At 41.3% G+C, this 16,004-nt stretch overlaps 1 protein-coding gene across 6 annotated transcripts; it reads right to left on the minus strand.

Annotated features, from left to right (window-relative positions):
- Positions 1–311: 311 nt before the first annotated feature.
- On the minus strand, positions 312–15,439 carry cchcr1 (coiled-coil alpha-helical rod protein 1). Of its 6 annotated transcripts, none has more exons than XM_072717448.1 (19): positions 15,131–15,439; positions 14,147–14,423; positions 12,627–12,800; positions 12,439–12,556; positions 12,146–12,340; positions 8,687–8,850; positions 8,256–8,370; positions 8,052–8,162; positions 7,459–7,602; positions 6,756–6,866; positions 6,350–6,456; positions 6,018–6,130; positions 5,719–5,791; positions 5,504–5,628; positions 2,094–2,261; positions 1,741–1,842; positions 876–1,027; positions 633–771; positions 312–535 (listed from the first exon to the last, which is right to left on the minus strand). In XM_072717448.1, the coding sequence occupies exons 1-19, from the start codon at positions 15,180–15,182 to the stop codon at positions 429–431; spliced, it is 2,547 nt and encodes an 848-aa protein (XP_072573549.1). In that variant the 5' UTR covers positions 15,183–15,439; the 3' UTR covers positions 312–428. The 6 variants fall into 6 exon arrangements, with proteins under 6 accessions (XP_072573549.1, XP_072573551.1, XP_072573552.1 ...); XM_072717450.1 differs by having other exon boundaries at positions 15,097–15,438; XM_072717451.1 differs by lacking the exons at positions 14,147–14,423; positions 15,131–15,439 and adding an exon at positions 13,883–13,935.
- Positions 15,440–16,004: the final 565 nt, after the last annotated feature.

Raw genomic sequence — 16,004 nt, forward strand, 5'->3', positions numbered from 1 at the left:
TTGATACTTTTCAAAAGAACATTCCTTCATTACTTCCCTAAATACCAAAGTGCTTCAGTTTTAAAATAATCTCTAATTTCTTGAAATGTACTGATCATAAAAACAAACGAGAGCAGGAAGCGAAGATGGGTTTTCGTTCCCGAACAAGAAAAGAACAAACAAACGTAATAAGATGAAAGGAAAATGGAGGAGACACCTGGTCAGTCGTCGTGTTCCCGAGGCTTCACCATGGCAACAGCCGACTGTAGTTACATAAGCAGGATGCTGGTGTTTGGAGGAGTATCAGAAGATAGTTAATATAATACACACAGTCCGTGGAAAAGTTACTTTTATTCAAAATGTATCAAAAATATAATAATTTTTGTTTCTCCAAAAGGATCAAGTGGCTGCAAGTGAATTACTCCTTAAGCTAACTGTAGTGAGGTCTTTTAAGGAGGAGCATGGGCACTGCTGTCCTCCTCTCCCGAGCCATCGCTGTCTTTGGTCACCGCGGCACTCAAAGCCTGAAGGTCGCCCAGAACAGAGAGCAAGGAATCTGTGAGAAATACAGGAGGGAGGCAGAGAGATGATGGGGGGGGGGGGGGTCACTGATACCCACGGATATTCACTCATCAGTAGGATGAGATGCCAACCTTTCATGTGTGGTGGTGTGTCTGAAATAAAAGCACGGCCTATTTGCAGCTCCTCCTCTCCCAGGGCCTGCGACGATTTAAGTGCTGCAGTCCTGGCCTTCTTGTACTGCTTAAGAAGCCCATTTTCACGTATTGTTGCCTAGAAATAGAAAGTGTCACTTAGACCTGGTCCTCTGTCATCTAAAGACAGCCGCTGACTTTTTTCAAAGCACAGCTGTTAAGGGGAGTATGATATCAGCTTACCAAAAGTAGGTTTCGATCTCGGTCTGTTTCCTGCAGCCGCCTTTGTAAATCTTGCATTTCCTTCTTCGCCTGACGGTTCTGTATCGACTGGATCTCCCTGTCACGCTCTCTCTCCCTCTCAGCCTGCCTCTCAAATTGTCTCAGGGTCACCACTGCAGGGAAGGTCAAACACAGAGCAGTACATTATCTGCTCATCACCTTCATGCTTAACAGGGATTATCTAACCAGGCGATCATTTTGGTCTATTTCCTGTCAGTTCTCTAAACACCCATTAATCCACAGTAAAATATAATGCAGAAACCATGCTGGTATGTAACACTCATCACGTTTTAACATTTTGTTCTGGATAAAATATCTAACAGCTAAACTTATTACATACGAAAAACAAAAAATACTAACACTAGCAATCTGTTAAAATAACAATAACTAATGTACTTTATTAGACAATGAGCTATTGTTACAGAAACAAAGAGTGCAACCTTTATAATACATTGCCATTAACAAAGTGATAATGTATACACTATACACAGCAACTGCAATTTTAAGAAACAGGACTAATGAATATTAATCAAAGGACTATCACCACTGTGCTTTGTGCCAGATCTCTAAGTACAAATTTACATTCACACAGTAGACACTGTGCTTCAAAGGAACTTACAATGAGGATCAGAGAGCAGGGGTCAGACCGTGTCCCTGGACCAACTGGGGTTAAGTCTACCAGTCACAGGATTTGAACCGGCGACCTTCTGATGACGGGCAGAGAGTCCTAACCCACAGATTCACACCCACCCCAAGTACTACTGCTACAGAGAGCATTGCCACAGCTGCGCCTTTTCTCCCTTTTGAGGAGTTCAAACTGGCCTACCTGCCTTGCCGTGCTCCCGCCTGGCTGCATTCAGCTGGGCCTCCATCTCGCTAAACTGCTGAGCATACTGGCTCTCTGTCTCTGCCAGCTTCTCCTTCAGGACTGCCATAAAAATCCAGATTCAGCAAAGCAAAATATCTACCACTTTGGCAAAGTAAAGTTATGCAGCAGAAAGAGACTTTAAATGGAAACGTTGCAGGTATTCCACAAGCAGATACGCTCATCCACTCATTCCAAAATAACCAGCATCCATTAATAAACTTTCTGTACATATAAGGTAGACCTTCGGTGAGTCATTTCAGCGTGGCTACAGCAGGGTCCTCCACATGTGGTCCGGACGGCCTCCCCCTCACCTCGGGCACTCTGCTCCTCTTGGCTGCTGAGCTCGGCACGGAGCTGGGCTATGCTCTCCGTCAGCTCCTCCAGCTCCCGCAGCGCCTCCTGCAGCCTCCGCCCAGACTCCGCGGCCTCCCCGCGGCTCTGCTGCTGTGCTGCCTTCAGCTGCCTCAGATCAGACTCAACTAGGAGAGAAAAAGCGGCAGCCGGTGCTGTAAATTAGCCTCTCAGAACAACGCAGCAAATGCTAATTCCGGATAAACCGATGTAAATTTTGAGAATTTAGAATTTAATGTTTTTATTGCCATTGTACAGATAGCAAGTACAAAAAAAAAAAAAAACATTCTGCTTGCGTATAACCCATCGTGGTGCGAGACACACACAGACATACACAAATAAACAGTAAGCCTGTTGTCAGAGCATAGGGTCAGCAGTTTACCAGGAGCCCCCGGAGCAGTCTCAGGGATTAAGGGCCTTGCTCAAGGGCCCAACAGTGATATGATTATTGTGCCGGTCATGAGATTTGAACCAATGACCTTCTGGACTCAGGCATAGATTTCTAACCCAAAGAGTGAGACACCAGCCCTTTAGCAAACTCACAGGTTATGGCTAGAAAACAGTCCCGGGCAAATATCATAGTACATCTCACTTATTAGTTCGTCAAGGTCTGCCATGTGTATTATAAACCCTTCCCTTTTCCACTTATCCGGAAAAAGGTCCCGGTGAGACTGGAGACTGTCCCAGAAAATTGGCAGCCGGAGGCAGAGGACACAACCCATAGCAGGGCACACAATTATTACTACGCATAATTTAGAGAGACCAGCTTACCAAACCATACATTTTTAAGGAAGCCCATTTGAGCACGGGGAGAGTGTACACACACACACACACACGCACACACGTGCACACACACGCGCACACACACACGTGGCAGGAAGCACACTGACCATACTGCTCAAGAAATATACACGATATGCTGGCCAGCAGAAAGGCCCTCAAATCACCACTTTTAAAATGACAGCTGTGGAATATTTTAAATAATGGTCAAATTCTTAAAAGAAAGAAACAGAATGTAATACCTCCATTCACCTGACTGAATTAGTATGCACTGAAGATGATTCACTCAGTGGCCTGCGTTCTGTTCACTGTAATTGAATACTTTGAGGTGACATTAAAGATTTATAACTTGACTTTCAAAACAGCAATACTGACTGATGACATTGTACCATTTTGACATTTAGAAAATCATAAAAAATGTTACAGCACAAAAAGCAAATACAAAAAGTACCAGAAAAAAAATTCAAAGCATAAGGCAGCCATGCCTTTTTGATACAGAAACCTTGACCTCCTCGGTTTCATTTTCTTCAGGCAGTTGCATGATTGGAAAGACCTTAGATTACAATCAAATATATATCTAAGTTTGGAAGACAAAATAAATCTTTTAACTGCTAATACCGGCCAGTGTCTTTTGGGGGGGCTGGAACCAATCCCAGGCAGCATAAGGCTGGGGTACACCCTGGACAGGATGCCAGTGAAATAAACAGGAATTACTGAAATTACATCAGAAAAAATATAGTCAAAATATGCCATTATTAATCTTGTTATCCATCCATCCGCCAAACGCTTACCCAGTATGGGAGGTGGTACATATCCACGACAATACAGGGCGCTAGGTAGAACACACAGACTGACGCATGATCTCAGAGGGAGGCAGTGTGCCAATCAGGCCAGTCCAGACCATTACCTAATCTGCTGTGACATAATCCCTCCAGCATGTCCTGGGTCTGCCCTGGGGCCGCTGCCCAGTGGGACATGTACGGAAGAACTGCCTTGAAAGACGACTGAACCGCCTCATATGACTGCTCTTGATAAGGAGTGGGCTCTGTTTGAGTTGCCTCTGGTATCTTTAAGCTTCTGATCCTGTCACGGAGAGTGAACCCCAAAACCCAGCTGTGAAACTGAAACTTCATTCTGGCTACTTGCACAGACGACATTGTCCTCTCATTACCTACAGCTCATAGGTTAGGATACGACAGCCTGCTCAATGCCTACAAAAGTGCAGCTGCCAAAACCATCCACTCCCTTTATCCTCACTCATGCACACTCATGATCCCAAGGTACTTAAACTGCTTCTCTAAGAGCAGACTTTCCCCCTTGCCAGAGGCTAACACCCAACCTTAAATTAAACCTTTCATTTTGTGCCAAGTATGTAGACAAAATGTACTAGATTCATGCAGAGACTGGGGCACCCAGCTCTATGTCTTCTCCAATTCAATAGATCACACATACACTGTTAGCATATTTCCATAAACCTTCACAAGACTATGCAAGAGAGGAGTCAGTCCAATATTTCACAGCCAGGCCAGAGTCTGCATTACTCCTCCTGAAATCTATGTCACCATCAAATGGTGTCTTCTACCTAGCATGCTGGTATAGGCTATCCAAGGGAGGTTAATTAATTAATGAGTTTATAGTTCCTCAAAATGTTACTTCTAGAACTTCACAATGTCTCCAGAGTTGGTCAGCATTCTGCTACTCCTGGCAAAGCAAGGTAATGCTTCCCCTTCTTGAGGTACTTTGCTAAAATATCTTTGAGGTTATCCTACAGTCCCTCTCCACGACCTCTCCAAACTGCTCCAAAGGACAAGCTTTTGCCTCCGCGACAGCCTTCTGAACTGTAGATACCCTTTAGATGTCTCAGGAGAACCCCATGCAATCACTGCCCTGACGACCTCCTTTTTCAGATGACAGCTTCTCTCACCACTGGTGTCCACCGGCAGGTCCTGGGGTTACCACCATGAAAGGTGACAACTGTCTGCAGGCCGCAGTTCTTTACAGCTGCTGCGACGATTGCGGCATTCCCATCAGATTCAATGTCCTCAACCTCACTCGGCATGTGGGAGAAGTTTTTTTTCTGGAGGTACGAGTCAAATTCTCCCCGCAAGTAAGCCTCAGTCAGATCAATCTGGCCCTCATTTTGCCAAAGCTTCACACACTCTTTACCCTAGGGTCCGAAATACATACCCTCAAACCTTAACATAACTACAAGTCAATCATTGACCAAGGGTGCTCTGATACCATATACAGTTTTGAGCATCCTTGGATTTAGACAGGGTGTTTGTTACAGGTAATCATATTATTGTTAATATTATTGCTGCTTACTGGTGAATTTCACCAAAAGCGACCATTAGACTCAGCTGAATAAATGGTTAAGTGCTACTGTATGCTGAAGATCATGCTTCAGTTGTACTGTCCTACATTACAAGTCAGTTTATGAGTCAGCTTCCTTACTGAGCTCCTACCAACTGTGCCGGAGCACAACACAGAAATGGTGAGCATCAGAAAGTCGGAAATCCTTCCGCCCTTTGACCCTAAGGATGTAAACTCTGCAGTAAGCGCCCCCTAATGGAGCAAAGCAGGAACGTACACTGTTGCCGCGCCTCGCTAAGTGTTGCCTCAATGAGGCTGGGAGTCCGCTTGAGTTCCTGAATGAGCCGGTCCCTCTCTGCACTCATGCATGCCAGCTCCGCCTCCAGGTTGTTAGAGGAAGACCTACGGGAAGAAGAATCCAGTGACTCACGGTTAGGGCTCTTCATGGGAGCCACCGGCAGGCCAAGCAGAATTACAGCCAATCAGAAATACCTTGCAGTACAAGGCTGTGTCTGTTTCATAGAAACCTGCACCTTCCTCAAAGCTTCCTTCCTCATTAACAGTCCTGTTCAGATGTAAATAAAATGAGAGGCAGATATTAAGCCTGAGTTATTTAGTCAGGATATGTTTAAGAGATGCAGTTGGTTCTATATCACATTTTCTTTCCATACAGCAAACTCAATAAAGCTTGTGTACTTTCACAACTTTGCGATTTTGTACATGTAGCATTTCATGCTATTATTATTTTATGAAGGTTGCATGCACTGCAAAAGAATTCTCCTGCGACTCACCTTGGATGGTATCTATTCTGCTTTTAGCGAAAGTAAGCCTCTGGCCCAGAGTGAAGAGATGAGACAGAGCAGTCCGCACCTCTGTCCCTTTGGCTTCAAAAACTAAACTGAACCTATTTAGAAGAGAAAATCTCTCATTTAGCTATTTAATTTATCATCATCAACAATACTAAAAAGAATCAAGACTAGTTATAAAACATATACATTTGTTAAAGCTGGAAGGAATTGGAGACATAAAATTGGCATTTTTTTTCTACTTAAGATATGTTAAGAAAACTAAAATATTGAACAGCTTTTCACATCATATAAATGAATATGAGGCTATATTTAACCTTGTAATGTCATCCAGGACTTTCTTAAAAGCTGCTCCTGCCTCATGACCAGATTCTCTCAGCTTCACATTTTCATCTTGAATCTGAGCCAACTCCTGCTCCACACTCTGCAAGGAATGGCCGCAGGTCCACACTTACGCTAACTCTCTATTAGACATGATGGTAATTCACCAATTAACATAAGGAAAGTATCCAAAAACAACCTGCCCCAGAATATTACCTAAAATAAAATTGGCATGTACGAGGAAAGCTTTGTTAAATTAGGTAGCAACAGATATGCAGGAAAAAACATTTCAGACCATATAGGAACAGAATTACAAGCGTGTGTCAACACACACTCTTCATAGAACAGAAGCCTTGTGTCCTAAATGCTCTTCATGCCAGAACTGCTTCCCCACACACTCACCCGCTTCCCAACTCTTTCCAAGTCTAGCTCAGCATTTTTGTCCAGTAGGCTGTGTTGGAGGACACTGGTCTGACAGGTCTGCTGCTTCAACTCCTCTCGCAACGTTGAAATCTACACATCAACTGTTTGTTATCAGTACAGCAGTAAAGTTGGGGGGTGGGTAATCCACAAAGTAAGACTTCTCAGTTGGGTGGGACAACCCAAGCTGTCACGACTGTCCAATAAAAGTTTAGGTAAGGAGCACTCCTATTGTACAATTGTACATGAATTCTAACTTAAGTTAAATTAAGTCAAATCACTTATTGTCACGTCACTTGTTACCAGTACACAGGTACTATACATGTGAGTGAAATGCTTGTATGCAAAGCCTCTCGAAGCAAGCTGTAGTGAGACATGGATTAACGATCAAAATCTAAGTATAAACACATAACACATAAGACATTTGATAAATCAGTTAATCCAATTGAATAATCCTGGGGGGTATTCGACATAGCAGGATTTCTTCATTAGCCAGATAACTTAATGTAAGGACTGTCCAATAGGAATGTCACTTATCTCCCTTCTTATTGGATAGTTTTCACGTTTTGGCTTAAGTTGTCCACTTAACAGGAAAATTCTGCTTCATGGAACACCCCCCTGCTTCCCCCAGGTCAATACTTTTTCCTTTTATAGGGTTATAAACAAACAGACAGTGACTGTTTACCGTAGTGACCAGCTTGTGTTTCTCTGCTCGTTGCTGGATATCCTTGGAGCGAAGCTGCACCAATAATGCGAACACTTTCTCTCTCCAGCAACGCAGCACTTTATGACCCTTACAGCTAACTTTCGATAGAGGATCTAACGAGATCTATCAAGAAGAAAATAGGAGGTTAAATGAAGGGCTTTGGTGTTTCTCAACAACAAAAATGCAATGGTTGTACTTGTGGACTTGGCAAGACCGGTCTTGCTAAATTGCCCCCCAACAATGAACTTGGGGTGCAGTGAATCATGAGATTGGTGTCGTTTGGCGAGGATGCAACCAATGTACCCTTGATATTTGGGGGAGGGAAAGACCAACAGGGATTTTTTACAGTCCGCTGTACTTCTGTTCTTAGTATTAGAACTGGTCTTTGACAGTGGAAGATGATACAAAACAAAGACATGAGAACATAAGTGCGGTTAAGTATGCATATTGAGAAACACCCCTTGTAAATGCACTTAAAACCACACCGGGAAGTTATGTGACATAACTCTCCTTGGCATTATCTTATCATGTGACCGAACCCATAATGTTGACATTACACCAACAATGTTTACCTTCTCTTCCATCTCCTTCTCCTGCATCTCCAGTATTTCATTTAGAGAGTTCAGTCTTACAGTCAGGAGCTCCGCCGTTACCTGCAAAGACTCCTTCTGCTTTTCCAGCTTCTGCAAATAAAAACAATTCACTGTTCTGATACAGAGGCATGAACAATGAGAGTTAAATTTACCAGAATTCAAGATTTACGGATGCCGGCATACCTCAACAACAGCAGCCAGCTTTTCCTCCTCACATTTTTCTGGAGTAACCTGCCCAATGTAATTTCTCAGACTCTGCAGTGTGGCTGACTGAACATCAAAGGCATTCTCCAATTTGCTGCATGGATATCAGATGCCAACGTGTTACACTGAAGCACAAGCAATTTTCCATGCAAGTGCAATTTATTTGAGGACTATTAAGGTGTAAGAAGATTCAACGGTGCAGCAAGCAGGTACCTTATTAGACAGTTGGTAATGAGAACTTCAACAACACACCTACCTTCATGTCATTATCTTCACTGCTCGAGGGCATCATTTGCTATGCAACAGTACACAGGAACTCGGGACATTCAGTAATCTGGGTAGATTGAGGCTTTAACTAGCCAGGCCTACTGCAGTTGTGGCTGTTGATGCACAGGTATACAAATATATACCTCAACTCCTCTCTCAGCCTCTCCCGCTCCTCACACGCCTCCTGCAAGCTCCTCTCCAGCTGGACTACCTCTAGCCTACAGCTATTAAGTTTGTCCTGCAGGTCACTACAGGCTTCTTTTAGGTCCGACACCTCAGTCTGGTGCATCGTAGACAATTCCAGCAGCTGTAAAAAAAGAGAAATGCACAACCACAACTAGACATTACGAAATATCTGAACTCCAATTACCACCAAATAGACCAAACATATAGTTATACTGTGAACTATTTAACCTCTTCCCAGTTAAACTGTGACCCTGTCCATGCAGAAACCCTTGTTTGGACACTAGTGTGAGCATGCTAGGATTTTTCTTAAAACTAGTTTTTAAGGATATATGAGGCATTTTACCTTACCTTGCAGAAAAGATTAATGGTGGAGCTCCCCTGACTCAATAGCAAAGGAGAGATGTTATTCTGAAAATGTTTTATTTACAAAAACATCCAGAAGAAACTCCTGACTCTACAGCGTGCTGGGGGAGATCTTTTATCACACTGTTCTCATTGTGTTATCATCCATTGTCCTGAAATGGTCAATTCTAAGAACACGTCTACATCCATCTAGGTATTAGTAAAGCCTAACTAAGAAAACTATGACATTTTTCTGGCCAAAACCTCATAGCAGATGTTTTTGGCTTCGGTAAGCCGCAGAGAAACCCAATCACTAGCAGGAGTCAGCGCTCGGCTGGGCGTTATGGATGGTTCCATATGTTCTCCAAGGGTCGTGCTCCTTTGTTCTATTAAAGTTTGTGTCACTGTTGATGCATTGCTACCATTTTGTTGCTCACTGCAGCCTCCTCAAGAATACAGTCTTAGGTTTGAATTTCATTTTCCCAGATACAGTGCATGAGCTAAGCAGTAAATGATTACGGCCATAGGCACATACCCTCAGTTTCCTTTTGTATGCCATGTGGATATTGTGTTTGGTCACAGGTTCAATTATACATCAAAATCGAAAGCAGAATCAAATTCATTTAAAAGCACATAAAAAAAAGATCCATGATATAATGTCTGTCTCATTCAGTGTTAGAGGAGGATAGAAAACCAGTTACCAACTTCACAGATTTAGGAGGCTATTTTGGAGAAACCTAACATATCGTGGAATACAGAAGCAAAGTAAATTGTTACCAGCCAACAAAAATAATGTCAAATTTGCAAACATAAGTTTGTCCAGATGCCATTGTATCAGGCAGCCTAGGTAATGAAACCCTTTTCCTGCTTCCCCAGAATTCATTAGGAACAATTATGCAACATTACATTTCTTTCTCCCCTGTCCTTCTCATTCTTCACGAATGGTATATGGATGGTCCTGTGGCAAGAACACAGAACAGTATTTTATGGGTGAAGATAAGCATTCTGATTTAAACAAACTATGCTGGCAAGTCCTTTTATCTGGGTTGACAACAGAAAACTCTGAAAGTATTGTGCAGAAGACACTTTAGGTGATAATGATAAATACACAGTAGGACAACTTGGCTTTAGGCAAGCTCAGATTTAAATTTAGAGATTCACCAATTCTATATTCGGATCGGTATCGGCACCAATCCATACCTATTAGACGGATTGGGTATCAGCTATATGTGACTGATCCATGTCTGATACTTGTTTATTTAGTTTTTGGCAGTTTGTAAACAGCTCGTATTACTTGTTAAATTGATTTGTACAATCAATGGCACAATGGTTTTCCCCTAATAGATCTGTATTTTGCAGCATTCAAGCTGAACGCTAATGCTGTTTTTTTGTCTGCTGTGACGTCATGTGCATACCATTTGCAGTAAGAACAGCGCAGATAAGAAGGTGAGGATCTGGGATTTTTTTCACTTGAAGCAAAAACTAGCAGCACAGCGATTTGCAATCTTTGAAAGTGACAAAGTTTTGAGAGGTGGAAGGAGCGTTTAGTGGCAAATCTCACTAAACAAAATGCACAAACTTGTGCGAAACAATGCAAATAATATGAAAAAAGCAATGGCTGATTTGAGAGTCACTAGCTTGGACTGTTTTGTGCACTTGCTACAGTTTGTGAGACACTTCTTTGCTATAGCAGACCGTTGTTTAAGTGACGTTGTTGCCAGTGGGAGAAAAATTGTGGGGCATTTTAAGCAATCACCATTTACGTACAGTATACTCTCTTGGAATATTGAACTGCAAATGCCTCAAAAACGCTTAAAAGAAGATGTACAAATGATGTGGAACAGAATGTTATGTATGTTTCTAGTAGCCTAATTTAAGAATTTCTGCCATACATTTTTTATTTGTGTTTACTAGTTTAAAAATAAGATGATTTTTATTTATTATATTAAAATATTAAAGTAAAAAGAGCTCTTTTATCGGAGTCTGTATCATTATCAGCCCATCCCTATTTCATTTTTCTTTAAACAAAGTAATTAAATCACCTTAAATTACCTAGCAGATTCTAATTAAATGCAGTTTCTGAAATCTGTAGATAGATACTTGGGTTTCCTGGGTTATAGCTCATGCCTGCAATTAAATTACATGAAGGGATTACGCATGGGAGTATAGTGACGCAATACGGAACAGCTTTTAGACAGCAATAGATTGCTGCTTTTCAGGCTGTCAGTCTCCTGAAAACTGCCTGAACGCTTAGGTCACCAAGATCTGCAGATCATTTTCACAACTATAAAAACGCGATCCACAGAAAATTTCTCCCAAATTACTCTGTGCTCAGAGCCAGTCAATTTCCTAGCAACTCACACGATATAATGCAGCTGAAAGCTATTTTATCTGAATGCTTACTGATTCCAGCCATCCTTGGATTTCTTTGTTTTCACAGAAACAAAGAACTAGAGTCCTTACAGCACCTAGATCTGCCATATTACCTGGAATTTGGTTCACTTAAGGTTATTAGATGACGATTGTTACCTTTGCCCGTGATATTTTAGTGTACCATCAGAATAAAGGCCTACAACAATCAGAAACAAACGGCAGGCAGTGCCTTTTAGTAAACTGGTCAGGAAGGGACATATAGTAAGTGCCAAGACCTACTGAATGCACATATACCTCATGAGACCTCCAAGCCTTTTCATATTGTTTAATCCCCATAATCTCCCCATACATTACATAAGAATTTTCCTCAACCATTAAAATAATCAGTACAAGCTAAAATTGGAGAACTACACTAACCCCCTATCCCTACAGATGCATTAAGAACATTTAATTATGACTAGTAATAAGCACTTACTCAATATGTCAGTTACAGCTAGGGTTGCAATGGGGCGGTAAATTTCTGGAAACTTTCCAGAAACTTTCCATTTCCTGGGAAGTTAAGCTGGGGAATTTTGGAAATATTCCAAGTTGGAATCTTTCCATGGGAATTACCATAAATATATGGGAATAAACTGACAATTGCCAGAATTTAACAACCCTAGTTACAACGTGTGAACCCCAGAAAATGCTTTAAATCTGACCTCAGACTTCCACTTCTTCTGTGCCTCTGAAAATTCCTCCTTGATTTTAAGCATCTCCAGCTTCCCAGCTGCATCCTTCTCCTGCCTTTCAAACTCCATTTCAGTCTTCAGTGCATGGGCTTCTATCCTGCTCCTCTCCAGCTGTTCTTCCAGCCTCTCTCGCTCCTCCCGTCTTTCCTTCTTCAACTTTTTCAGCTATATCGAGAAACATAATTACAAAGAGTAAAAATAAACGTAACCACCAACATATACAAGTACCTAATACACAACTACAGGTATATAATGTGCCTTACCTCTAAAGACAGTCTATCCTGTTCCGATCTGGTGTGATTCAGTTCAGCTACAGACTGGCCCAGTTCAGTCTTAGTGCGACACAATTCTGAATGGGCCTTTTGCAATTCACTGCTCTGCCTAAACACAAAACAGAATATATCACATTTGTTTTTGTACTTTGTTAATCATCTATCATGTAAAACCGTACCTGTTAAGAGTACTGTCCCGATCCCGAATCTCCTCCCTCTGCCTGCCTGATGCCTCCTTTAGGGCTTCCAGCTGCCCCCTCAATCTCTCCACCTCAGCCTTCAGTCTCTCTGTCTCCAGCCTCCATTCTGCCTCCATGCGGCTGCTGCACGACTGCGTACTTTCAGCGCCTGATCTAAGATGCATGAATACAAGATGAACTATTAGTGACAAAGGCAGTGAATGTGCATGCAGTGGTGGTAGGAAATAGCCAGTTCGGTATTATTTTGATATGTATTGCGATTTGTTTTTTTTTTAGAGCATTTCAGGTCTATGTTTAAAGGGCAGTTGGATATGCAGGTCTTTGCAGCATCTCCGTAATCAGATTACTAACTAGAGGACTGACTGGCTGAAGAATTCTTTCCCTTTCTTTTGAACAGCTGATCTAAATGTTTCCCTATGCAGATATCACAACGCACTATGAATTGAATGAATACATTTCTTGACACAGGCGAAACCTAAATTCATAAGCAGATGTTCAACATAATTACAGTAACCTATGTTTAAATCGATATTTTTAAAAAATATATATTTTTAAGTATTGTGGAATTAATGAATTCCTATGTACCTGTACTTGGCAAAAAATGGCAATACATTATCATTACTATTACATTATTATAAGAGATAAAGCTAATTTAAAAAGAAAATATCCCAACACTGAACAGTATGAACTGTTAAGTAATTCACCTTTAATCTTATATTTTTGTTTTTGTTTTTTTAATACATACACTTAATAAAATACATATTACATCTATTTCTTCCTTTTCCCAAAGCCTTTTGTCCAGCAGAGGGTCACGGTTAGCCAGGATTCCAGCAGACATGAAGGGATGCCACACACTAAGGGCAATTTAGAGAAACCAATTCGTCTGGTTACACTTTGGACTGAGAGAGTAAACCGGAGTACCTGCAGGAGAAACAGGCAAACAGAAGTGCAGGTAAGGGGTGACTGAGAAGAGGGGTGACTTCCATCAACTTCAGAGCGGTCAGGTTCTTCTGCAAAGTGGTCTGATCTTCCATATCAAGGCTATAGCCATGAAGTCAACATTGGGGGAGGGGCAAGGCCGCAATTATAATATATATTGAGGGGACAATGTGAGCACATCTGATTATTGGGGGGGATATGTCCGCCTCTAGACCATGCCATAACTGGTTCTGGGAGATGTTCCATACATACCTAGATCTTGTCATAACTGGTTCTGGGAGATGTTCCATACGTACCTAGACCTTGTCATAACTGGTTCTGGGAGATGTTCCATACGTACCTAGACCTTGTCATAACTGGTTCTGGGAGATGTTCCACACGTACCTAAACCTTGTCATAACTGGTTCTGGGAGATGTTCCATATGTAGCTAGACCTTGTCATAACTGGTTCTGGGAGATGTTCCATACGTACCTAGACCTTGTCATAACTGGTTCTGGGAGATGTTCCATATGTAGCTAGACCTTGTCATAACTGGTTCTGGGAGATGTTCCATACGTACCTAGACCTTGTCATAACTGGTTCTGGGAGATGTTGATTTTGTCCCCCAGAAAGGATCCCATGCAACTGCATCATCCTCTGATTTTCTCGTCGCAATTCCAAAATCTCTTGCTTTGCTTCAGCAATCGCAATCCAAGGATTGTTGTGGCCAGGGTGCACAGAGGTTGTTTCGCCAGGGTTTATCCTCCTTGGACTCTGCTCTGCTGTCGCCGCAGAAGGGGCAGATTTGGAGTAAAGGGTGAAATGTAAGGGAGTCAGCAGGTCCCGCTGCGCCGGCCCTGTCGGCAGATAAAGGGACCAAGATCACATGAAGTTTGCATTACACCCAAGCACAGTGTACTAGGAATGTCCAGTTTTCAATGGCTAAATTAAAGACACAAAAATGCATAATATCCGAAAGCTCTGCCAGCTGTCTTTGTCAATCTGTTACAAACTAGATGCTTTGAAGTAATTTATAATTAATAATAAAAACTAAAATTACATATTTTGGATACAATATTACGTTTATTATTCGGAAGATTTTTGATGGTTCTGTGTATCAAGTAAATTAAACATTTTTATATAAAACATTTCCCCTCTGTAAGTAATGCAAAACAACATTGGCAAATATTTTTCTTATATTACGGAATAAATTAAATACAAGCTTTGTATGTGTATTCTTCTAATTCAGGTTACATTTAAAACACCACCCCTCCTTAAAAAGAGTAGCTGCCTCTGTATTTCTTAGTTCTGGTGATTTTTACAAGTGCCCCGTCTGGAGCAGTAATGTACACTATGGCACACGTGACTGATCCCTGGAAGCTCGCGAAGCACCTTGGCAACAAACGTCAACGCTACTCTGTTCACGAAATCTAATTAGCTACACAGGGATACCAAGGGTACTAGCCAGAAATTAGGAATTATATATATGTATTATATATAAAGGAATTATATATAAAGCATTAAACCGACCCGGCTTAATACTGATAACGGCGCATGTGTTTACTTGCAACACCCGATGTCAGGAAATCCGCCGGTGCAGTTAACTTTTCTTCCATAGTACAGTTGATTATTCGCTTATCGGCTAAAGGAACACTAGCTAAGGTTCGTTCCGTTTTAATTAAAATGGCTGAAACTGTAAACTGCAATCAATAAGGCAGAATAAATTAAAGACTCTTTTATTTGGCTTTCTGATTTATTTGTTACATATATATAAAATGTAACAACTATTTTGCTAAAAAGTTTCACACTCCCCATAAAAATCAACGGAGTGGACGCGCTTTAGTTTTGAAAACACAACTGCCTAACTTAAAAACACTTCCGGTAACGTATCCAATCCGTCTTTGCGTATTAACTAAGCGGAAATCCATACTGGATTTTCATTGGCTCACGCCTGAGACAGAAAATGTGGGCCTATCTCGGTTCTCCTTATTCATAAAGTAATGACGCTGCTCACGGTTAGAAGTGAAAATTGGACTAAATTAGTAAGGATAACTATTTCAAGCGTTTGAATTAGACCATTTTACCACAGCCAGATTTTTTTGATAAATATAGTTTTTACTTAGTTAAAAACTGTTGCATTTCGGTGTTGTAAAAGCAGAATTCTGCAATTGGATGCCGAATTTAGTTTGTTTGTATTAGTATTCTATGATATTTCATCACAATGAGTGCATTACAGTGCAGTCCTTAAGTATTCAAACAGTGACACATTTTAATAATTATTATTTTGGTTATTTTTGGTAGCGGGTTGGGTTAAAATAAATGTTATTCCTGTACAATTCACCCAATATAGCTGTCTATGACCTTAAGTTAAAGCTGACATTCTGCACTTTAAGCATATACTGATTGTTTCATTTCAATCCACTGTGATGGATTTTTTA

Source organism: Paramormyrops kingsleyae, chromosome 10, assembly GCF_048594095.1.
Source record: "Paramormyrops kingsleyae isolate MSU_618 chromosome 10, PKINGS_0.4, whole genome shotgun sequence".
Taxonomy (NCBI): Eukaryota; Metazoa; Chordata; class Actinopteri; order Osteoglossiformes; family Mormyridae; genus Paramormyrops; species Paramormyrops kingsleyae.